Raw genomic sequence first — 25,984 nt, forward strand, 5'->3', positions numbered from 1 at the left:
TGGTTTGGTTTGGTTTGGTTTGGTTTGGTTTGGTTTGGTTTGGTTTGGTTTGTTGATTTGAACTGCAGTTTTAATTCTGTGTGGCAGTTCAGAAAATAATTGTGTGTATTTTTTGTTTTTAATTAGATAAGACCGGTTGTAGATGTTGATAGATAACCATCTTAGGCTGCCAAGACATTATTACATGCTCAGTTTTGATAGCGATTAGCAGACTAAAGTGAATTTTCTGACCACCTAGTTTTATGATGTAAGAATTGTCTAATTTTCCCTCTGTGTGTACATAGTAGCTATTTTAAATGGTCAGGTATTAATGAAGATGCTTAGATGCCATATTGGGAAGGCATTTCCATAAAACTGTGTTGTGACCAAAAATAAGCTTCATCTAAATATGAAACATAACTTTGGTAAGTTAGTTAATATTTAGGTTTATTTAACTTTTAGAATATCAACATGGGGAAGATGTTTAGATACCAAAGGAGTAAGCAGACTTGCTAAATGGACTATAACCTTTTTCAACTTATTCTTAATTACCTTCAAATTGAAGGATTCCTTTACTGACTTCTGAAATGCTCCCTTTATTTTCTCTAAAATTTCATCATCTTCCTTTTTCTCTCCTTTATTCAGTCTAAAAATAACATTAATTTAATCCATTTTGCATAGTTTACTAACCATTTTTTCTTAAGCCCTTTTTTTCACTGTAGTTCATACTAAATATTCTAAGTCATCATGGTCCCAAATCATTTGGTTCCATTTATATGTCAAAAAACTTGAGTTATGTAATTAAGGACACATGTAAGAGAAGCCTAAGTGCTGTTTGCATAAATGCATCCCTTGCTTAAGATTCACTTTAAACTTGGCCACCAGGTCTATGTATTATATTGTTGAAATTGCTGTGTTTGTCCCTCTGAATGGAAAGTAAATGTTTTGATTGTGGTAGTGTTTTCTGGAAGACAAAAGCACCGGCAGTACTGCCCATCTTTTAGCTGAATTGTTATATGTTATTTACTGGTAACGTCAGAGTCCCTGTAGACTTTTGGAGAATAGCTGGTTTACCATTATTTCTGCAAAGTTCCACTTTTGTGCCTAGTTAATGTAATTATTCCCCTTAGGCATGCTTTACCAGTTGCCAGTTTTATCATTGATAATCTTTCTCTATTGTAAAAATGAAAGCCTTATGAATTAACTTTGTTAAGTAGTTGATTTTTTTAAACATTATTTGAAAGCTGTCCACTTAAAATTTTAAAATTAATGTTTGGTATTTTAAGAAGAAGGGTTTTTTTTAACTAAAGAAAAATGCTAAAAAATTGTTTATATACCTCTGACAATAATTGCTTTGAGTAGACTTTAAGGAACAAAGTTTTGGGGGAAATAAAGGGTAGTTTCTTTAAAGCTTGGATTATTTCAAATGGAAAATCAGTGGTACTCATGTATCTGCAACTAATGGTGTTTTAAAATGAAGAAGTGTGGTAAGTTATAATTCGATGGGTATTTTGTTTTGTTTTGATTTGGGGTTTCCCCCCATGGGGCTGGTAGCCATGGTTTTTTTTCCCAAGCAAAATAAGAAATGTCATTTGGAATTGTTTGATTTTTTGATAAGAACATCAACTTGTCTGTGGGATAAATGAGCAATTATCTGTGGGTTCCACCAATGTAAATTGTTCCAGTTTTATAGCTGGTTGTCATGAATGTTGAATTATGTTGCATTAAAATAAATTATTTGGCTTACTCTTTTATTACTGTACTTGTTTAGTGGTAACGTCACGTTGGTAACACAATTCTTTGTAGATCTACGGAGACTTGATGATTACTTTGTAATTAATAATTAAGGTGCTATTTTCAGACAGTTGCGCGAAACTTTTTCTCCGAATATTTGTGAACCCAACCAGAGACCAGCTGACAGGTTTAATTTTTCTTTGCCCAAAAGCTCTTGGTTTTTTTTCTTTTTGTTTTTTTGTTTTTTGTTTTTGTTTTTGTTTTTGTGAACAAGTTTAAAACTAACTGCCGAGACCATTTTTTTTAAATTTTAGAGAAAATAAATAAATAACACAAAGTGATGTTACCCAAGCAAGGCCTTCTAATAAAGGAGTGGTCCCCTCACCCATCCCTCCCTACCTGTGCAAGTCCTGCTCACATCAGTTTCCTTCCATCCAATTAGGCGACCTGGGAGACCCAGCCAGTACCGCCCAGACGGACTTCGGAGTGGTGATGGGGTACCTCCAAGAAGCTTACAGGATGGAACCAGGGAAGGTTTTGGACACTCCACATCACTCAAAGTTCCACTGGCTCGATCCCTGCAGATTAGTGAAGAACTACTGAGCAGAAACCAATTGTCCACAGCTGCCAGCCTTGGACCATCTGGATTACAGAATCATGGACAGCACTTAATATTATCCAGGGAAGCCTCTTGGGCAAAACCACATTATGAGTTCAACCTCAGCCGTATGAAGTTCAGGGGAAATGGTGCACTCAACAACATCAGTGACCTTCCTTTTCTTGCAGAAAACTCTGCCTTTCCAAAAATGGCACTTCAAGCAAAACAAGATGGGAAAAAGGATGTGAGCCATTCAGCTCCTGTAGATTTAAAGATACCACAAGTTCGAGGAATGGATCTTTCTTGGGAAAATCGCACTGGTGATCAGTACAGCTATAGCTCTTTGGTAATGGGTTCACAAACGGAGAGCGCGCTTAGTAAAAAATTAAGGGCTATTCTTCCAAAACAAAATAGAAAAAGCATGTTAGATGCTGGACCCGATTCTTGGGGCTCAGATGCTGAGCAGTCTACCTCTGGACAGCCATATCCCACATCGGATCAAGAAGGAGATCCTGGCTCCAAGCAGCCTCGGAAGAAAAGAGGGCGTTACAGACAGTACAACAGTGAGATACTGGAGGAAGCAATCTCAGTGGTTATGAGTGGAAAAATGAGTGTTTCCAAAGCTCAGAGTATTTATGGGATTCCCCACAGTACACTGGAGTACAAAGTAAAGGAGAGGCTGGGCACTTTGAAAAACCCTCCAAAGAAAAAGATGAAGTTAATGAGGTCGGAGGGGCCAGATGTTTCTGTAAAGATTGAATTAGATCCCCAGGGAGAGGCAGCACAAAGTGCAAATGAATCAAAAAATGAGTAGGAATACTGTAGAGTGCCAATTACTGTACAAACTGGGTGAGCACTACTGCATTGTTCAGCTGTCATTGCTTGCACCTAACTTCATTTACTGTGACACTTGTTTCTTTGCAGATTTTGCATTGACTTGTGTGTACAGGGGTGAAAGGTGCATTCTGAATGTTGCATATTTTAAATTTTTCGTGTGCAGTATGGCTCGGGATATTGTTTGGCCTTTTGCATGTTTCTCTACAAAAGAGAATTGAGTTACCTCACAGAGAACAGATACATGGAAGTGGACTCCTTGCCTGTAGAGCCTGCATGCTTTTCTTTTTTTTTTCTTAAGTTATATTTGCCTTTATTTAAAAGAAAAGAAAAAAGCCCCCTTTTAGAGACCACCTCTGTCATATTGGGAGCTTTATCATTGCAAATTGGAAAGCCATCTTATAAAATTATTCACATTTTTTCTTCTGAGATTCAACTAATTTAAGGGTTAAACTAAAGAAACTAAGAACAATGAACTTTTGAATTTAAGAAATTTGGCTATTCAATGATAAATAATTATTTGGGTCAATTAACATTTTATGATTTCCTTCTCACTATTAAGTTTACTTAACAAATTAGCAATCTATTTAGTGCTCACCCAGAGGGGGGAAGGAGGTGGAAAATGTGCACACACTACCTTCAAAAATGCTTCAATTACGTTGTAACACTACCTTTGCTGTTATTTCATTTGGGATTTTCTAAGGGTAGAATTTGGTCTCACTAACAAGTGAGGATATAGCCTTATCTCATGGAGGACGAGCTCCGTTCTTACTCAGGAGCAGTCAGGGTACATTACATAAAACAATAGAGGATGCCTCATTTTAGCAAATTAAGTTTCTTTGTATTCTTAAATCCTTTTACAGATTTGATCATGTGCTAACTAACAACTAAATGTCAGTTGCAGCAACTATTTTAAAATATTTAAGATCTGTTTATTGGGGGATGGGAGAAATAGGGGGGAAATGTATGTGAGTAATTATAATATTGCAAAAGTGGTATCTAGATTTTACAGCCTCAGTAATCTGCTCAAATATCCACATAAGTGAAGAATCCATGTTTGTGGTGAGAGAAAGAACACAACCCCAAGGTAACCTAAAATGATTTAGGTTGCATTTCAGTTCTAACAATAATTCAATCAGAAGTCAAGCTGCTTAGCAATTCTTTTTTAACTAATTCATAGATACTAGTACAAGGGGGCAGGGGTTTTTTTTAGTTTTATTTGTTGCTTTGAACTCTTTTTTTCTTTTTTTTGGCATCCTACATACTATCCCCTTCTTAACTTTTTCTGATATTTAGCTGATTTTTATGGTTGTTTAGCACACAGTTCAGGACCTTTCAGATTGTGTTTTGTATAAGCACTCCTTAAAGAACACCTAAGGTTTTTTTGAGATGGGCTTTTAAAATTACAGTGATACGGTTTGGAACATTTATTTTCTACAACTTTTTTGCAAGAATAACAGGTGAATAAAGCCCATGAAATTTAATTTTGCACTGTGACCAAATTAAAATTACTCTTTGTGCAAAACAAAATCCACCCCACATACACCCTATATTCTAATCTGCTGAGAAAGGTGGTCAGCCCCTTCTAAATGCTTAACCAAAAACAAAAAAATCACTGGAGTTTTTGTGTAAAGTAAAATCAAAACTTGGAGCGTTAAATTGAGGTTGATGATTTCTGATGGATACTAACAGTTTGAGAAGTAGGTCCAGATATTCCCAAGGCATAAATTCTTGCCTGGAAACTTTGGAGCAGTTAATTAGGTTAAGGATAGTTTTCCCTCAGCAACCTGTGTGTTCAAAGGTTAGGCACACCATTGCTGTTATTAAAATACACACTTTCTTGACATAGCCTGGGCTTGGGTTCCTCTTTTGGTTTGGTTATTTTGTGTAGCAGTTTAATCAGTGGATGACTGAGCCTGTTTCCTCTTAGCTTTCTAGTCTTCTGAACAGAAAAAGCAGTTTGGGTTCAGAGCAGTGTATGACTCTGCAGTATTTTCTAGCCTAGCTGGAAGTTGCAATAAAAAATACTTAATGAAACGTATGGTTTTCATCTGCAGTTGAAGGAAGTTGTAGAAATTTTGCTGAAAGCAAAGGACTAAGCTTATGAAGGAACACCTCCTTTGTTCCACACTCGATTTGTCACACACAGTTAATTGCAGCCATGGTACCTTTTTGCATGATGTTTGGGGGTATGCGGTAGCCCAAGATTGCTGCAAAAAGGTCCTTTGAGCAATTAATCTGTGCTTGTTTTTATCCCCTCAGAAAGGCATCATTAAAGGCCCATTTAAAAATCTGGCCCTAAAAGTTCAACTTTTGTAGAGTTTTACTGTTCAGAGAGGTTTTAATCCTATGTGGTAGTCTCTAAAGTGATGTATGAGTTGAGTTATGTAAATTTTGTCATTGTAGTGTACATGGAGTGATCATTTTACTAACATAAATATTTTCTATGTGTGTTTCAGTGGATGACAATCGAGCAGCAGAAGAATGGTGTGCCTACCCTTTAATGCTGCAGTTTAAATAAGAGAACTTGTATTGTGTCATTTCAGATTGTAGGCTGAGAGTTGTAAATAGTGAAAATTTGAGTACTTCTATTATTTGTTTTGGTTAGAAAGTGAATTTAAAAAACAAACCAAACTCTAAACTTTCTCAGATTAAAAGTCCTGAGACCTGAAGATTGTAATATTCATGTCTGTGAAGCTTTTAAACATTACACTTGAGATCAGTCATGACTTGATATTCAGGTAAATTTTCTTTTCCAAGAAGCTTTTGAATATTTCCTCCAAAGGTCGGTCGGTCTCTTTCTTTTTGAGTGTAGATTATTTTAAAGCACTAATTGCATTACACTGGTAACTGCAATATAAAATAGCCATTATTGTTTTGTGAAGCATGGTTGAAATTAGATAGTGGTCCCTTTTAAATTTCATGAGCCTCTCCAAAAAAAAAAAAAAAAAAAATTAAAAAAATACAGAAAGCTGCTGAATATTTCAAAAGATATATATTTTACCTTATTGTAGGTTTTGTAAAGTTAGTTTGTAATATTCAGGTGCACTTTTAATGTTAAATTTTGTGTTCAGAGTTCCATTATACCATGTGTTTCTTGGATGTGGCTCATCACGTGGCTGGCTGTCATGTCAGTCTTGGTGCCGCAGTGATCCCGTGATATTTGGTTTCCCTCTTGATTTGCCACTATTCTGTATTGGCACTTTCAGTGTAGATATTCTAGTTTGGGAACATCCTCATAAATGTGTAATAGAGATTGGTCTATTCGCATGCTTAATTTCTGCTAATCAGAGTTTTGCATGGCCCAGATAACAGCTGACCATTTTTATGGTATGGGAAAGTATAGTTCACAGCCATCTTTGTCACAAAAGCCTTTTCTCCTTTCATTTTTCAGTAGGTGGATGATAACATTACTCCAACCATATGATATGACTCAAAATAATATTAGGAGATAATGTGTTTAAAATCAACTCCTACATTTTTCTATGAGAGAACATAGATGTAGAGTAGATAAGCTATGGCACTATAAAATCAAAAACACTAATTCCGTGGAAGGATATCTAGTTGGTATTTTTATTAGCTTTCTCACTTTTGAAACAGTCATCAAGCTTGACAGTAATGTACTATATTTGTTTAGTAGGCTTACAGGTGACTGAACTGTGTTTGTGATGAGCTATACACTTTATTCTGTTCCCCAAATACCATGAAGGACAAGGTCTCTCTTTCAGGAAAAATAATTTATATTTGTGTATAATACTTTTTAATGTTCAGTTTGTTGTTATTCTGAAGTTTAGATGTTGCTTGATAAACCTTTGCTGCAGCAGATCATGGATATGAGTAAGGCTTTGTGTGATAATAGGGGTCCTTAAGTGAAGTTAATTACTGTTCAGTTCTGGTGAGCAAGCTCAACAAGTGTGAAGTGTGTATTAGCTTTATTTGGTACACTTTTACTTTACAATATTGAAGTGCTTTTAGAACTCTGGTTATCTTATATAAACCATTACCTCAACCAATTGGCATTTCCATTCCCCAACATTTTACCTGAGCTATATATAAGATGAACTATATGGGATCAGATAGTAAAACAGTAAGGCACAATGAGAAGTTTAGTTCCCAATTTTCTGGAGAGAACTCTAAATTAAACTAAAAATGACTACCTGCAAAGGCCCATATCATAACTACCTTCTGTCATTAGGCAGTACGTAGCAGCCTTGGAGCTGCTAGTGAGCTATGTGTTCTCCCCCTGCCCCCAAGTAAGCACATGGTGCGAGGCTGGGTTCTAAGCCTTTGTGAGGCTCTTATATTTCATTGACCCACAATAGTGAAGCTTGGATTCAGTTATTTTTATAAAACAAATTATTGAGGCAGCCCAATGTCAGAACCTGAAATTATTTAGAGTAGTTACAGCAGATATGACAGCTCAGTGTCATTTTCTTAACAGCTATTATCCCTGTAGATTTAATTTTGAAGCTACATATTTTTGCTTTTGAAATTGTTCTTTCTTTAACTAAATGCCAGAGGTTGTTTTCATGTGAACCATCCTTTTCTGATATGTATATATTCAGGTTGCTGTCATTGGTGATGGAATATGGCAATAGACTGAATTGTTCCACTTAGTCTTTTATAGGAGACATTAAAAGTTACAGGTTAAATTTTGACCTTCATGAAGATATCAAAGATTGTTTTCCTTGTTACCTTTCCATTATAATTAGGTCTTCATTAATACTACGGTCAAGCCAGTGTTATTAAACTTAATGGCTTTAACCAAACAGCCCATTTGGAAACTTTATTAAGCTATATAGGGATATTTTTTTAATCTAATTGCTTTCAAGCTCTACTGAAAAGGAAAAAAGTATAATCGTGGTACAAGGAATGCAGACCTCCAAAGTCTTCTTGGGTTTTTTTTGGATACATTCTGTCCTTGAGACTTAAGTAGGATTTGTGAACATGGTGACTGAAGGGAAAATAGAGGAAATTCTTTGCATATTCTCTGTCTCTTATTCCCAAATAAACTCCCAGTTGCCTTTTAAAGAAGCAGACATTATCCCTGTAGCTGTGTGCCCTAAGTGTTATGAAGGAGATTGGAGGAGGGAGTTGGGAAGTAGGATGGGGAAAGTATGTAGATCAGGAAAAGCTAAAGATTCTGCCCTACAATACTAAAAATGAGTTGCAGGATAGATAACATGGTAAAGTTGGGCCACCTTCATTTGATAGTCAGAAAAATCTTTTAGAGTGTTTGAAAAGTGAGAATAAAGGCAAATTAATGTTGGCTTGACAATAAAATATGAGTTAATTCTGCAACTATTAGGAGGGTAATTTTAAGGTTTCCAGTTCATTTATAGCTATATCAATAAAAGCCGAAAAGCAAGCACTTTTAGTTAATCATAAATTTATTGGATGTAGCAAATATTATAATCATAATATTTAATCTTTATTGTTTGAATATGGAATTAAACTCTTTACCCCATCTTGAACTGTCATTGAACAGGCTCAGGATGATCTTTTCAACACTGGAAATGACCCTACACACATACCAAAAAAATCTAAAGCAGTAAGACATATTTGAAGATCCATACCTCTTAGACTTTTTAGATTTGTCTTGGGAAAGAATTTATGAACCTGTAACCAGTATTAGTGCAGTCTTGGGTTCCTTGTTCTGCATAATTGCACCCTTTCTCAGGTATGTCCTGAAAACATAAATTTTAAAATAATCTCTTTAGAGATTAGATTCTCAGTGGATAGTGTGTAAGGGGACTGGGGGAGGGGGGTGGGAGGGTTGGACACAGGACACTGACACAGTAGGGCAGGGATTTTTAACATACAATAGCCAAATAGAATTTCAATCTACAATATTTTTAGCCCCTCAGAATGAGTTGAACAACATCTGTTATTTGGTAAATACCCGGTGCTACACTCCTAAAAGTCTTTTGTTTCATCCAGGTGACTTTGTTTCCTGCTTGGTGGAAGGGTATATAGTAAACTTTACTGTCACTAGGAAAGCACTTGTCTGAAATGTTTAAAGTACTAGAAAAGGGATAATTCAGCACTTTTTCTGTTACAACACTAAAGTCTTAATTTATCTTCAGAGTCTTAGGTACTGTAAGTTTTAGGGTGATTATTTAAAAATATAAAACATACTACATAATATGGGGTCAGATCACATTTATATGAATAATTCTTGTCTTATTTTTTAAAAAGACAATAACATTTTGTACCTTTCAAGCAATTCCAAGTGATTGCCTCATTTTCCCCATTTCATTAAGCATTTCAGGCTAAGAATTTGGAATTTGAGAGGAGGTGAGGGGGAAGTTCCCCAAAATGAAAAATTGTGTCAGACAGTTTTAGAAAAATAAATCACTAGGAAAATGGGTAGGGATTCTCTCTCCCTTTAAGTCTTCAGGGAATGAGCAGTATTTAGAATCTTTGGCTGAAATTCAGGCCTTTTTACTGTGTAAATTTTTAATATTAATTCACTGACATGCTTTTTACATCAGAGGACTGAAAATGGATCTTAATGTTTTTAAGTTGTGGAAGGGTATATTTCTAAAATGAAGGGGGGGATAATTAACTAGGTTAGTATACCAGCATTAGTAAGTTTAAGGAATTTTAGTATGTAATAGCAAAGTGTTTGATTAAAAGTCTAATCCTATATTGCTAGTCAAAATTATAGTTACATTCTGATCTAGGAAAGATATAGTCATTGGATATTGATATGCTGTGCTGTCAGAAAACCAGACTAAGATAGAAACCTTTATCTGACTCCCACATGTTGCTTGTTCTGATGGGATGTATACTTTACAGCAGCTTGTTGCTGCTTTGAGAAGAAACGTATAAACTATACATTCGGAGTGTTTGCGTATAATTCTTTATAACCTCCACTTTAAACTGTCAAACATTGGTATTTTATCAGTCCACACTGTTAAATATAGCTAATGTTCTTAGGAATCCAACTTGTACACACTGTTTAAAAACCCTCAGGGACAGTTTACACACTATTCTCACTCAATTCAGGTACTTTGATGCTATTCTTAAACCTAACAGTGACTTGTATTTTTCTGTTTTGCTTTTATTTTGACGTGCTGGTAGCACATCCTTGATGAATGTCAACTTAAAAACTCAGTTCAGGTATCCAGGTATAACTCAGCCAAACAGATTTTAAAGCTGCATATAACTCTCCAGCACACGGTGCCTCACACTCTTATAGTGGCATTCTATATATTCAGTTATTACTACTGAGCAGATAATATGGGGGTTCCTGTTAACAGTGTATTTAAAAAGACAAAATGTGCATAAATGTATAGCCAGCACATGCAACACATACACATACACAGTTAAACTATATATATTTAAATGCCACTAATAGCCAGCACAATTAAATGACATTCCTTGCTGCTTCTGTAAACTATAACAGATGCAGTTCTTCCTCAATGTGGCTCTTGCTTCTTCACCATACTACTACTAAATTCAAGCACTGGTCCTTGGGTGTCTGACCTCTACATTCTAGTTTATGCAATGTCTTTAGAGAATTCTGTGCACTGGCCACTGTGATGGAACCGTTGGGCCAGGAGTGCTCTGATTTTATTAGTAGTGATTCTGCCAAAGTTGGTGTTGTAACATGAGTATGTAAATGTCAAAAAATAGTTAGCAGAGGTCTAGGACTACATATCAGCAGACAATTTTGTCAGTATATTTTGTAGCCTAGAAGTCCTCAATGACAAGTTTCTTCTGATGTGAAGTTCTAATTCCAGTGTTTTAGCCCTTTGCATCTCTAATGTTAAGACTTGTCTGTTAGAGGTCTTTATTCTTTAAAACTCCTTTTGTTTTCTGCAGTACTGTCTGTGGTTAACAAAATAGATTATTCCTCTGCTTTAGTATTTGATATCTTACATTTAAAAGGAATTCTCCATATATAAAACCCATAGCCTTTGAAGATACGGAAAATGGCATCTTTCAGATTTCTAGAAGTTTCAGATTTCTAGAAGTGTCATGCAACAAAACAGGAACCCCCTTTACTCTTATGGACCTCATTTCAATATACTGTTTACAGTTTGACGGAATTGTATAATTTAATATTTCTCTTGTACTGTAGTTTATATTTATTTACAGATTTTTTTTGTACTGTGTGATTTGAACTTTTTGTTCCTTGCTATGATCAACATTTATGTAGTAGAGCACTTATGATCACAATTTAAGTTTTTTGGTTTGATTGCACTACATTAATTTTTTAATGCAGTTCTGATTTTTGACTGGACTAAAAATAAGCTGTGTCTTAATGTATGTGATGAGTACTTAAAATTTTAATCCATGTGGTCCCCTTTTTTTTCCATTCTATGTCAAACGCGCTAGTTCTTTCGTGCATGTGTAAGATTTAATGGTTCCATTGTATTATTTGACCATGACATTTTGGAGAAACATTCCCAGCTGTAATGTTGTGTATGGTAGTTCTCACTGGATGCTAGACTTTTCAAAACCACTATTCTTCTAATAAATTTTGTTGTGAAAACTGTTTTAAAAGCTTGGTTTCTACTTCTTAAGATTATGATGCTTTTTTTACAAATCCACAAAAGGGGTAAGATTTCAACGTGCACTGTAAATGCACTTGGTAATCAAAGTTTGTAATTTTTTGTGATAAATTATTTCCAGATGAAATCCCTTAGATAACTAGAAGTTGCTGCTTCAAAATTGTGCTTCAGTATTTGGATTCGGTACTGCCTTGTAACCCTGTCTCTCTACTAATTTGATACTCCCCCTACCTCAGCTTTCTTCATTGGATTATTCACTTTAAATATTTTCAGCTAAACAAGATACATTGACATTTTCGTAATACCTGCTTGCTGAACTTAATTTTTCATAATCTCCTTAGAGTAAAACTTTATTCTGGGATTACTTGCCAAAAAGAATAATGATTTACTCATTTTTGTTCGCTCTTGAGGCATAAGTGTGAAAGCACTGTCAATCAATCAAGGTTATTATAGTAATTCAGATTCTTGGGAGAATGCTGGTATTTCCTTTTACCAGACAAATAACAGCATATATGTTGCTCAATTTATATTGTGGGTTTTAGAAACGGGGTATAAAAAAAGTTTTGTATTACAAAGTGATTTCTGTTGTAAAGTCGTTAGGAAGGAACAACTGATAAAGTTGTTACAGTTGATAGACAACTGATAAAAACAACTTTACAGTGATAAAGATCAGAAATGATAAGCAAAATGTTTTAGAAAGCTCCTTTTTCAAGCTCATGATACTCGTGTAATATAGGCTGGTTGAAGTGATTTGCAGTCATTTCTAATGGAATTTTGTATTTTTTAATGATGTTATTGTTGGTAGTTGGTCTAGATTATCTTTTAGTTAATTTTTTTTGTCTCATTTCTTTGGCTGCCTAGCTAACACTTTGTGCCTTTTGGCCTGATGTTTATAAAATCGGAAATCTTGCTGGTACTACAGGCTTGTTTCCTTGGCTTTACTTGTTCCCCTTACTCAGTTATGCCATGTGTCTATAGAACATTTTTCGAGAAACCTAATTATTATTTCTTTGTATAAAGCTATAGCTACGTGTTTCTTGTCATTATCCATTTTAAACTGGTGGCCAGGTCAGTTGTAGTAGGATTATAATCTAGCATCTCATCAGTGAATTTATTTTAGTGATCCTATCTTCATGTTGATACTTAGCTCTTCAGTTATGACCTGATTTTTAAAAAGGACTTATTTCTTCTAATCCAAAATTTTCTTCTCTGATTCTGCTGATACTTTGGAATTAATTCAGGAACTCTTAGGAATCAGGGAAACTGCATAAGGGAAATGGAGTGGAAAAAATGGAAAATGGTATCTGCTTTCTGAGTTGTGGAGTTGTTATTTTTTCCTCAAGGACTGTGAACTCCTCTCACCAGACACTTGTATTCAAGTGTAAAAACATACACCCAAGTCATATGTTGTTAGATTTTGTAGCTGAAATGAGTGAAAACCTTTTTTTAACAAAGTATTTATTTATTAAGTAACATTAAGAGGTAACTGTTCTTGTATTCAGAGTATCCACTTTATCATTATTTGCTTCCAAATGGTAAGCATTTTAACACAGAATTTTAGTCATCATATTCACCTTATAAGTTGTTGGACTTTTTGCTGTTTAGGGGGAAGTGGTTAGTGTATCAAACTGCGTTTACAGGTGGAGTAGACAGGCTTGTCTTCAGAGGTTAGTGGAAAAGAAATGTTCTCAGAACATTTTAAAAGATTGATAGTTATATAATGAATAGTTTAAGTCATGATTTGGTTGGAGTTCAGCATGGAAGTAAGCAAAAGTATATCAGAATTCATAAGTATGAAATCTTACTGAGCCTGGAGCTTTTTATAGGCATGTAAGAATACTGTTGTTTATTGACTGGTAGTTTTAAAATGTTCATTGTACTTTTCTTGCCCACTTTTATTTGATCAGCAGTTTGGAGTGATAAGGGATTATTTGGTAATGTAAATTTCTTGCAACTTGGTATACTAGAAAGATCACTTGTTTTTTTCGTCTGTAAAGTGAGCGTTGTCCTGAATGCCTTTTAGGCCCCATTTCAACTCTGCGTCTGTTAAAAATGCAACTGTCTATTTAAATGTGTGACAAATAACACCAATTATATCTGTTCAAACATTGAGAAATACAGTAGCAACCCTTTATTAAATAATAAGTTCTTATAAACCTTAGGTCTTTGCAGCATTTTCTAAAGGAAAATTATGCCTTTTATTTAAAGCAAATCCATTTTGTTAAGTTTTTGTTATGAATTGTATGAATGTGACAGTACTTTTGCAAAAATTAGATTGAGCAGTTACTTTTTCTGATTAATTTTAAAGTATGTTATTCATAATTTCTGTTCTGATTGTGTGCAGACTAGTTCTGCTTTGAATGTTAGAGCACAAAGAGTTCTGGATATACTCAATCAAAATCAATCTTTTAACAATACAGATGCCTGGATCAGTTTATAAGAGTGAGGCTTGAACATGTTATATATTTTCAAATTGTAACAGGTTTTTTTGTTTTGTTTGCATTTTTAAAGTTTGTTTATTCAACAGATCTCTTTCTAATTGTGTCAAAAGATGTAAAATTTACAGACTTAAACGTTTTTAAATGTATGGTTTAGTAGTGTTAAGTATATTCACATTGTTGTGACCATAGTGGGTTTATTAACCCACTGATTAAACACTGTTGGTCCCATCCTAATCTTTCATTTTTAAAATGAAAAATAAGAACTTGAGGTCTTTAAGGGACTTGCCCGCCCTCCTCACGTAATGAGTTGCCCTTAATACTCATGATTCCAAACCATTATACTTATCTTTATACTTACACCACTTTGGCACTCTTGACTCAACTTAGAATGAGGGATTTAATCTAATTTTTTCTTTTAGATTCACTTTAATTAAACCTTAGCTATTAATTAAATCAACTAATTTTATTCTTGAATAAACTTACATTGCTTTTTAGGAAGAGAATTAAACCTGTATTTAATTATGAAATTCCCAGTAAAGAAATTACATTTGAGGCATTTAAAACTTCATTGTTAAGTAGAAATCAGCATTATTGGCTCAGTGCTGGAAGAGGTGAATAGGTAGGGCATAGAGAGAAGAGTAGAGAATATCCCAAGTTTAAGAGATAGAATTTGATGGGCCTGGCTTAAAATCCCAGCCCTTCTACTTTCTTAGTACATGGTCTTGGACAAGTTATTGAACCTTTCTGAGCCTTAGTTTTCTTATGTGTGAAAGGGGTTTATGCGACCCACCTCATAGATTTGCTGTGAGGCTTAAATGAGATTCTGTATGTAAAATACTTAGCACTATGCCAGGCTCTTTGCAAGTGCTCAATAAATGAAAACTAGGAGTGAAAGCACCTGGCAGGAGTTAATTTAGTATGAGAGGTAAGGAGAGTGAGAAAATCCCATTGAAAGTTGTGGAGGGAGCTGTTTATATTGATTAGAACTTGGAAAGTGAGGCAGATGAGTTTATATTAGACTGGGATATTGGGCAGCCAATCTTGTTTTAACTGTAAAATGAGAGATGGAGAAATGTTGGAACTATAATTGAAACCTGGAATGCTGCTTTTCTGATTTCTTGGTCCTGTTTGAGAGGAATATTATCAAAATTATCAATCATTCTTTATTTCTTTTCAAAGATTAAGTGGAATAAAAGTTGTTTGGAAAGTAGAAGAATTTATAGAATTTATTTTCCTTTCCACTGTATAGAGTTTTTTGTATTTTCAAGGTTGAAATTTTACATGCTTCGAATCTGTAGATTTTTCTTTTTATGTGGTGGTAGTTTGTATAACACAATGTAAGATCTAGGTGGGATTGTGGGGATGTGTGTGTGCTTATGTGTTTAATCATCAAACCTTTAGTTTTCCAGTGAAAGAATCTGGGGACTCTACTGCCTGTTTAATGAGATTCTAATTACACTCTTACCAAATGGGAGTTCTGTGCATTTCAAACAGATAAATCAGATCATAGCTAGCACAGTTTAGAGGTGTTCATTTCAGCGTCTATTAAAATGACTTGAGACATTTTCCCCAGGAAAACCTAGTAGTATAATTTTAGCTAGATAGAGATGGACTAAGAAGAAAATAACGAGGGTAGCAGACTCTCGTGAGATGCTAGGAATTGGTGAGTCTGTGTAGACCAGCTCTGCAAACTTAATCAGCCAGTTATACCTTACTAGTAAGTTATAAGATCAGTTCAGGGGGTTCTAACCAACATTTTAAAAAGAAATTAAAAAGAAAAAAGAATCAGAGTACATAGCATATAATACAGATAAATATTTTGTTGAATCTTATATGTTGTCATACACATACAAACTAGGATGTGATGTGTGTACTGAGTTACTTTGTAAGAAGTATTTCTTGTTCTTGGTTGCAGTCAAATTCTAATGGCTTCTGAAAGCCATTATGTAAACCATACCTTTTCATACTTGTTTTTTTGGTGCCAGCAACCTCCTGTGTGCTTACAGTTTGGAGCCTACACTCTTACTGTCTGACCTTCAAAATTCCCTTCCTTTCCCTGCCTCCTTGATTTGAATTCATTTTCTTTGAAAGCTTTTTCTTTTCCCTTCTGATTATGTGTCAGAATGTTACCTCTGCCCTTTTCAGTTCCCTTGAAAAGTGTCTTGGGAAAATTATTTTCACTACATAGTAATTTATTTGGTTAGTTTATTCATCACTTACTTATGCCTGAGATGTACTAAGCCCCAGTTTTTAGGCAGTGAGGCTACCGCTTTAAAAAGGCCAAAGTCCTGGACCTATAGGAAGGTTCACAATCCAGTGGAGGGGGTAGCCACGTCAGCTGTTACCGTGCAGCATAAGCGCTATTTATAAAAGATAGACACAAACCATGAGAGTATAGTGAGAAAGAAAGAACACGGCCCACAGGGAGAAGGTGCTAAAAGAGGATGGACTGTGAGCAGTGGGAAATTGACTGAAATTTTATGCAGAAAAAGTGACGAGATCATATTTGGTCTTTAGGAAGATGGCAGTTCTGGGTAATGTGCAGCAAACTGTAAAATGAGGAGGAGAAATAGTGACAGGGAGCTTAGAATATAGTATTCTCCAAGGGAAGTCGAATCAGTATAGGTGAACTGGATAGTATATTGGAAGCAAGAGAAGTGGTGAAACTAAGGATAAGGATTGAGGTAGAGTAAGTACCTAAGTTGAGTATTTGTGCCTGTGTGTGTACATATGCATATACATTTGCTTATATTTTGTCTTCCAATATTCCTAAATAAACCTCAAATATACAGATGATTCTGCTTAGTTCCCCTCACTCCAGTACATCTCCAACAGTAGCCTTGAGTGTTTCCAGAGAGAGGTGGGATAAGGGATGGTTATAAAAGGACCATTAATTCCAAGAGCACCCCAGAGAGAATGGTAGACATAAAAATAGTTTTCTTACTGTACTTTAAATTCTAAAGTATATATACCTCCTCTAACATTCATGAGGTGAACACGTGAGAAATAACATTAAATCTTGTATAAATTACCTTAGGAATCATTTTAAATTTTAAGTCCTTTTACATTTTACAAAGTGGTCTAGGTCCTTTAAATAATTAGTTAATACAGTACTTAGGAGTGCCGTCATTGTGTCAATTTTAAGTGATTTATTATATGACAACAAAAGTAGAATTTGCCTCTCTTAAGGATTATGGCACAGATTTGTATGGTTTCAAGAGTGGAGATTTAGAACCTCAAGAGAACATGAGAAAAGGTATAGAAGATCCCATAAAAATCACAGAAGACTCAGGACACTATTAGATAACTGCTTATTTGGATATTTATGTAATCTGCTAGTTTCCCCTCTTCCTTTCACCGAAAAAGAAACTAGGAATATATGTCAAAAGGCATACCACTTTATTTCTTGAGAGGGAAAAACATTTGTGTTGCAGAGATCTGTCATGTGAACTCTTAAATGTTCTTTTGGTTTCTGTTTGTGTCAGCTCCCCATGCCTCCTTTAAGTCTCCATCTGCATACACAGTGCCCTGCAAAGTGGTAGTGTGGGTTTTTGAGGTTATCATTATTATCGTCATTATTATTACTACAAAAGAAATATATTCCTCTTGTAGTGGAAATCTTGTGTGGACTGACTCCTGTCAATTGCACTCCAGGGAAACTGTGCACAGTCCTTGGCCACTGCTGGGCCTTGACAAATGTTTCTTTCCCTTTACCCCCTTGAAGAGAGCATCATGATGTGGTACATTTTCTCTCACTTGGGGAAATGAGCGCCTCTATATCCTGCCTAAACAGTGGTATTTTTTTAGTCTATCATCGTCCTGGTCATTTAAAGGGAATTGAAGAGCAATTTCCCCCAAAGAACAACATAGATTTTAAACCCCTACTTGACAGATACAAAAACAAAAAAGGAAATAGACTAGACTCACTGACTTGTCATGAGCTCTCATGTATCCTGACCTAGAATGTCAGCTGTGCCTTTAAGATCAGATGGCTCTTTAATCTGGTTTCAGTAATTCAGTGAGTCTAGGTCTAGGGACAGACACTTTTGCAGTTTCAAATCAACCATGAGCAGAGGTCTGTCCTCTTTGTCTGAAATTACTGTAGTATTTTCTAAAGTCTATTGCAAAGTGTTTTCTAAGAATTCTTAGTTATAATACTCATTAGATAAATAATTTAGATTTGTGTTCTCATCAAATCAGTATTTAGTTATATCATTTAGGGATATTTCTTCCCCCACTTCCAGGAACTGTCATCTTTAAACTTTACACCGTCCAGTCCAAAATCCCCTTTCACTGCCTCTGAACCCTCCCTCCTTTTGTTTACATTAATTAACACCAAATGTAATGTAATATGGTCGTGCATGCATAGTCTTACCTGGGATGATAGAAGCAAAAATCAGTTTTATAGAGGGAAAAAAATTTTTTAAGAAGTAAATAGTTTGACAGAAGTGTCTGTTTTGTGAGCCTATTACATTCCTAGAGAGGAGATGGAAACATTGGACTGTTGTGTTTAATGACCCCTTGCTCTGACTTCTGACTCACCAAGTAACTTTCTGATTATATTTCGGCTTCCCAGGTACCTTTGCTATAGGGTGAAAATGCGTTAAAGAGTGAACTTAAGGATCTCCTTGATAATTATATTTTTTATTGTAATTTAATAAATTTGACAATCTAGCTAAACTTACGAGGAACAGAAGATACAATATACAAGCCTTAAACTGCTTCTATCATATTTAGATCTACTCTAAATAATAGCCTTTTATTAAACCATGAGGTACAGAAAAGCTAGCAAATTATGGCTTCATGTCCAGTAAGCACCCTCTGAAGCACTTTTCCTTTCCCCCAGTTTACAGTATTAATTCATAATTTTTTGAACCTTTGTTCTGCCCTGTTTTTACTGAACTTAGTTAAGAACACAGTAAACTTAGAAAGCTATCACAAAGGGATTGCATGTCTTTTGTTTTTTTTTTTTTTTTGCGGTACGCGGGCCTCTCACTGTTGTGGCCTCTCCCGTTGCGGAGCACAGGCTCTGGACACGCAGGCTCAGCGGCCATGGCTCACGGGCCCAGCCGCTCCGCGGCATGTGGGATCCTCCCGGACCGGGGCACGAACCCGTGTCCCCTGCATCGGCAGGCGGACTCTCAACCACTGCGCCACCAGGGAAGCCCATGTCTTTTGTTTTAAAGAAGTAGTTCTCAACTATTCTTCCACTCCACACCTAAGCAAGATGCCATGTTGCCATCAGCAAGAGTGGCTCACTGAGGACTCGTACAGGGTAAAGAGTTACAGGTACATCTTGGGTTTGGAACCCACCCCCATCTCACCATCACCCACAATTCTGATCTCTCCTTAACCCCAACTTTGAAATCTTTTTCTGTCTAAATCCATCTAAATTCTATCTAAATCCAAATTTAGATAATTAGCATTTCAACCACCTGGAAATCAGGTATTAAGCTGTCTGATTTTAAGAGGCCACTTTCTATTCTGTGATCTTAAGAACTTTATTTCTCACTTTCCTATGTCACATTTGCCTACCCTCTTACTGTTTCTCCTAGTTCAGTTCTAGGGAAAGAAAACTTGATTGTTCAGTACTTTACACATACAACTATACATGGCCTTTTAGACAGTGAAGAAAAACCTCCATACCCCATGCTCGTCTTCTCCACTACACACACACTCACAGTTTTGTCATAGCCCTTAGAGCATTCCTGTATCCAGGTATGAAAGATACAGAGATGTGAAATAGCCAAGGGTAGATGCATTTCCCAGTGAAGAGTGAGGACTTGTCAGCAGACTTATCCAGGCCCTTGAACATACTTATATTTTCTGTGCTTAAAGGACCAGAAGTAAGGAATTAGGGAACATAACTTCAGATTATTATCTGGCAAAAATTACAACTCTTACTGCCTTTAAGCAGGGCGAACAATGCATTTTTATGTTTTCCTGTATTTAAAGAGAATCAAGCTAAATTAATTTATAACTCTTAACTATTTGGTCCACTCTGTCTAAAGTATTGTCTCAAGCTTTCTCTCCCCTTCTGTTTTCCTGGGATTATCTTTTCCTCCTTCTAAGATTAGCTCTCATCCAAACATCATTCACTCTCTCTGTTGATCTTTTTCAGTCAAAAAGAATCTATTTTGGTCATCAGTGATGTTACATTGATGATTGGTAGTTACAGAGCAGTGAGAGACTACCTGAATCCATCCGTCCCACATTCTAGACTCTTAAAAAATTGTCATTTCAGCTCTCTATCACATCTCTTTTCTATTTGATCTTTTACCCTAAGAGAACATAGGCATTGACCATCCACCATTTATATTAACCACAGGAATGTTTTCCTTTGGAGATTTAAGTATTGCGGGCGGTATTGACAAAGTAGGCGAGTTCAGCTATGTCTAACCTCTGATCTAGAAAAACATCATTGAGTAAATCATTAAAGATAGGGTTGTGAAACAACACATCATTCTTAAACTGTGCCTTTCAGAGTTTTTTATGAATATTATCTTATCCTTTTACCACACCCTTAAGAATTAGGCATTGAATTGGGGATAGAAAGACAAATCGGTCAAGGTCATATAGGCCACTTTTCACCAAGGAGAGAAACAGAACTAATCCAGGTAGTTTCCTTCTTCTGTAGCCCTTCCTCCCATTTACCAGTCCCTAAGCTTTTACTGCTCTTCAGTGGTGGTGGTGAAGTATTTCTGACTGATAAACAATTGACTTTAACTATTAGAGAGTGTCCTGTTACTGAGGGGAAGAAACGTGAACTCAAACAAGTGATTTCAAAATCTGTGATGAATTACCGTTCTTGTAAAAATCTAATATAGTCAGATGTGATGCCAACTATAATCACTGAACTAAAAATAAAACATAGTGCTTCTCAGGTCGAGTTGACCTAAGTGTGATCTGTAGGAGTGAGTAGTCTGTAGGACAGAAGCTCACCCCTCTTTGGTTTCCCTACTTACTGTCTGACAGTAAATCAGGACAAATGTTGTATTTAGGCTCTATTAAAGGCCTAAGGCTATGGGAAGAATTGAATAACTAGAAGCCAAAGTAAAGACCAGCTGTTTAAAACTCAGGCAAAGCTGGCTAGCACCCATTTTCTTAAAACATGAAAAAAGAGTAATAGAATGAAACTTGAAAAAGGTTGATGTTAATTTTTGAAATTAAGTAGTTGAATGATACGAAATTAAAATTCATCTAAACATAGGTCTTACTGAAAAAACTTCCAGAGAAAATCAAATAAGGTAGGAAGCTGGGTAATTTCGAAGCACAGTCAAAAGTAATTTTATTACTATAGTTATAAAGTTAGCTATTATAACAGGGCCCATTTAATGACACTTGGACAAAGGTTAGTATTAATGTGGAGGTTCTCATATTCAAGTGAAGCTACTAGTGGGCTCATACCTGTGTGTCCAGTTGCCTACCAGATATCTCAGATTCAGCATCTTATAAAAATCTCAAGTCAGTGTGTACAGAACTCTTCAGATACATATACCCCAACAATCACCAGCTGCCAGCTTCGTTGCCTGTGTTCCTATCTCAGTAAATGGTGCTACCTAGGAAGAAAATCCAAGAAGCAAACTCAGGAAGCATCATTGATGCTCCCTTTCCCTCCCCCTCTTTTTTGCTAAGAGGAAACAGAAAAACATGAAATGTGGCCCCTACCTACACTCAAGTAGCTTACATCTACTTGGAAAGCTAAGACAAACACAAGACAAATTAAGTCAGTAAAAGATACAAATTATAGGGTAAATGTACAAAACCCCTGATCATTGCCAAAGAATTTTACAAACCACTATAGCTTAGGATTTCAGGAAATGATATAGTCACTCCAGATTGATAGCTTTGAGGTGGCCAAGGATGTAACTGATAAAGAGCACCCTACTGCTTGCTCTGGTGACCTGTGGTTCACCAGTACATTGTCCCTGATCCTTTTTACCGGGAAAATACACACAAAACAACCCTTTGTTGATTTCTCTTTCTCTCAAGCAAAGTTGCCATTTTCAGTTTTAATCTTTTCATCTCCTGAGCTTCCCCAAACCACTGCTATAAATGCGTTTTAAGGTTGGTGTAGTCTGTGTCCGCCTCTGTGATGCTGTTTTTCAGCCTCCAAATGCTGTACTGCATTGTTCCAGGTTAGAGTTCAGTGGTACTAACAATGTTTCTTCAGTATGCCTTAGTTGGGAAGACACCACTTCCCCTTGCCATGATGCTGTGAAATAGATAATACCTACTGGTGGTTGGTTGACTGTTTTGTCCTTGGGGACTAGCCGTATTGTCACAATTATTGCTTCAGAGCTGATTGCATGGCCCTTTGGAAGACCTTACATTAGTTTGGGGGTGACTAAAATATTCAGTCACTGTTAAATTATTGAAACATGTGGGACAGCAGCAAATCCAAGTTTCATAACCATAAAGGAAGTTAGGTATCATCCAAGGATTAATCATTATTCAGTTTTTTACTCTCTGTGAGCATCGCTTTAGAAGAAAGTGCTTCCTCAGTTTTTCTTCAGAGCTCTCTGTACTTTTATTGGACACACACCTTGATTTCATGAATCTCAAGACATGTTGTTAACTTCAGACACCAAAGCCTGCTTCCAGAGCACAGCCATGGCTTCACAGCCATGAAGCAGTGTCCAGACATTTTCACATGAGTGCACTTCTTGAATTGGGGAGAACCATTTATTTCTCTCTTTAGTCTTTTCTACAATAAGGTGCAATGACATTTCTTAATCCTTCTCATAGATCTTTGTCAACCTTTTTTCTCTTTTCTTGTATTGCTAAAATATACGTAGAGTGTATTTGATGCATTGAAAAGGCAGTAATATCTCACTTATTTGTAGCCACCTATCTCAGAAATATCAGGAACACATCCAAGAACCAAAAACAGAAATAAAGGGCTCTGAGCAGTTGAAGTTGTTGTTAGAAGATCCATGTGGTTTACTCACAAAACTCTTCCCCAAGCCTTCATTCAGAGCTTGTTTACTTTCACTTAAAGTACCAGTCTAGCACTTGAGATTTGGCTTCTCAGCTAGTGAGCAAAAGTACTCAGCTAAAGGTAAAAGTGGGACTCCTAAACACAGCTGCTATTTGGAGGCCAATAAGAAGAAAGATTTTTAATAAAATGCAGACAGATTTTTAATAAAATGCAGACTGCCACCATGACTTCTTTGTATTTAGGCAGTAGATTTACTTAATTGAGTAGCCCCCAAAACTATCAATATATTTCAGTTCAGTATAATAAAAATAATAGCCAAACTTCAATAATAGTGTACATGGTAATGACTCTGAGTCATTAAGAAAGAATAAATTGTGTTCAGAGGATGATATAATTTTTTAAAAACTTCCATCAAAAATACTTAAATTTTTAAATGTTTGGTACTTGAAGGGTGAACTTTCATTATCTAGAAAATCCTCTTTGGGGGGTTGTAAAAAGTATTAATATACATTCCTGGTCTCTGAGTTATTCTTATTGAAGCATGTTTAATGGGATTGGCTGACAGTAATGGTAACCAGTATTTGTGTAAACTTTGTAGGTTTTCTTTTGTAGCAGTCCTAAGTGGTAGATGGGACAGGTGCTCCACTAAGACCCAAAATGGTTCAGTGTTTTGGCCAAGGTCACACAACTAGTAAAGGGTAGACTACTCTCTACTGTCTCCCAGTACTATATCCTGTGACACATATTATGTTGTTAGTAACACGTGATGGACATGGACACAAGGTACCTCCTGGAAGGGGTCCCTTCAGCAGGGACCTCCTGACTTCCCCGTGAGCTACAAAGTCTGCAGCTGCAGGAGGAGTTTGTTAAGTTCCCACGTATATCTCATTGAGTCCGAGAGGTGGAAATGACTTTGCAGTCACTCACCCAAGAGTGTCACTGGTGTCTCCCCCGCTCTAAAGGAAGGGAGGAACTTCTTCCTGTTGACCTTCCAGATATTTCCTTTCTAAAACTTTTTACCGAAGGACAGTATACAGACAGAAAAATATACGTATCATAAGTATCCTGTTCAGTGAGGTTTTTTTCCAGTTGCTCTTGGTCTTTCCGTCTCTTTGGTAGATTTTGGCCCCGTAGCCAGCATGTACATGTTCAGCGTACCCATGCATCTGTTATAATGCTTCTATAATAATCTTTTTTCTTGGTTTATTCACAATTCAGTGATCAGTTTCACACTGAGGTGTAGGCATTTTCTAAGACATTTCTAGTTTTTCTAATCTGTAGTCTAATGTAGACCTTTTCAGATACCCATGGCATCACTAAAGAAAACTGCTCTCTTGCTAGTTGTGAAAATAAAAACACAGTGTAACCTTTTTTCTTGCAAAACAGTTTAAATAACAGATTGGATTAATAGTTTCTTGGTGTTATTTTGTTTTGTATTTAGACATGTTTCAGCGTTATTCACCACTTGGTCTTAAAAATCTGCATGAGTCAGGAACAGAGAAAGTAAAATTAAGCACCTGCTCTTTTGTGCTTTATGGAATCTAATATCTCACAACAATCCTTTGAAATATTGATACTCAGTTCCAGCTTACATATAAGGAAACCAAGGTTCAGAGAGGTTAAGTAATTTGCCTGAGATCCTATAGCCAGTAAATGTCAGAGCGACAAGAAGAATACAGGTTTTTCATATTCCACAATCTGTGCTCTTTCCACTAAAACCACACGGCTTCAGAGGCCAGAAGAGGGTAGGGAGGTAGGAGGCCGATGTAGGCTGTCTAGAGTACACCTTCCTATAGAGGCACTTCATGACTGGGAGATAAAGTCACAGATTGAAGAAAAAATAATTAGCTGGAAGATATTATCAAACAACATCTGTTCAGCACACATTTATTAAGCTGCCCTTGGTGCTTTGCTGTGTTACATAGAGAGTCAGATAATAGTCTTCTAAGGAATTAGGCGGGAGAGAGAGAGAGAGATTGAGAAGTTGTATAAAGCTCCAGAAAACTGGGACACACCAACTGCATGGGCTTAGTAAAAATCCCGACGTCCAGAAATACAAGACAGCTCTTGAAAACACTTGGCTATCTAGGCAGAAATTGCCTTTAGCCTGTCCTCAATCTAGTATCATCCTTTTTCTGCCTTCCCCACTATCCTGGTTAAACTCTAAGAGTTGTCCTAGATAATTTACGGAAATGGTTGAAAAGTGTTTAAACTCTAAGAGTTGTCCTAGATAATTTACGGAAATGGTTGAAAAGTGTTCTTGAACGTAGAATTGGCTTCCTGTGCGTTACTGTAAAATGTTTATTGAAGGTCTAGGAGAAGGTAATAGGTGGGGCTTGAGAAGCGACAATGCTACTATCTTGCATTGACAGGGCCTTATGGTTTACAATGTAATTTCACATCTGTGTCCTCATTTAGAGGCTAGGAGTTAGGAATTGCTTGTCATTCATCTTTCAGTGTATCCGAAATGTGAAATTATTGATCTCTATTCCTCCATGCCCCAAAGGGTTAGGAGGATTCCTGCATCACTGTTTGCAGAATTATAGAGTCCAGCCAACTGGTCAAGCTGAGAAACCATTTAAAACTGTAATTTCTCTAAGTATTGCTAAACCAAGACTTGTAATACAGTGTGTCTGAATTTTTTTCAGTGTTGTGAATCTATGAGCCAGTGATTATTTAACAGGAATACTCGGGCCTAAAACAAAGTGTATGTTGACCAACTGAAGTTAATAATGTGGCCAAAATTTTAATTTTTGAAGAAAAATTTCATTTCAATGATATTTCTTCTCTATAAGATAAAAATTATTTGTGAATAATCACTTTAAAAGTATGAAAGTTGGGCTTCCCTGGTGGCGCAGTGGTTGAGAGTCCGCCTGCCGATGCAGGGGTCACGGGTTCGTGCCCCAGTCCGGGAAGATCCCACGTGCCGCGGAGC

The 25,984-nt window shown here is 36.2% G+C and overlaps 1 protein-coding gene across 12 annotated transcripts in view; it reads left to right on the forward strand.

The window, feature by feature from the left end:
- Positions 1 to 25,984, forward strand: part of LCOR (ligand dependent nuclear receptor corepressor) — a 126,864-nt gene that overhangs the window by 94,931 nt on the left and 5,949 nt on the right. For 4 of the 12 annotated variants that reach the window (XM_029201149.1, XM_029201150.1, XM_029201147.1 and 1 more), the window contains one exon: positions 2,156 to 6,116. The exons of 7 other annotated variants lie outside the window; for them this stretch is intronic. In XM_029201149.1, coding sequence (XP_029056982.1) covers positions 2,156 to 3,125 — 970 coding nt within the window. In that variant the 3' untranslated portion in view covers positions 3,126 to 6,116. Of the gene's footprint in view, positions 1 to 2,155; positions 6,117 to 25,984 lie in introns of those variants that run through there. One more of the 12 variants, XM_029201146.1, reaches the window with a different exon arrangement.

Source organism: Monodon monoceros, unplaced genomic scaffold, assembly GCF_005190385.1.
Source record: "Monodon monoceros isolate NGI ecotype Baffin Bay Population unplaced genomic scaffold, NGI_Narwhal_1 Super_Scaffold_4, whole genome shotgun sequence".
NCBI lineage: Eukaryota > Metazoa > Chordata > Mammalia > Artiodactyla > Monodontidae > Monodon > Monodon monoceros.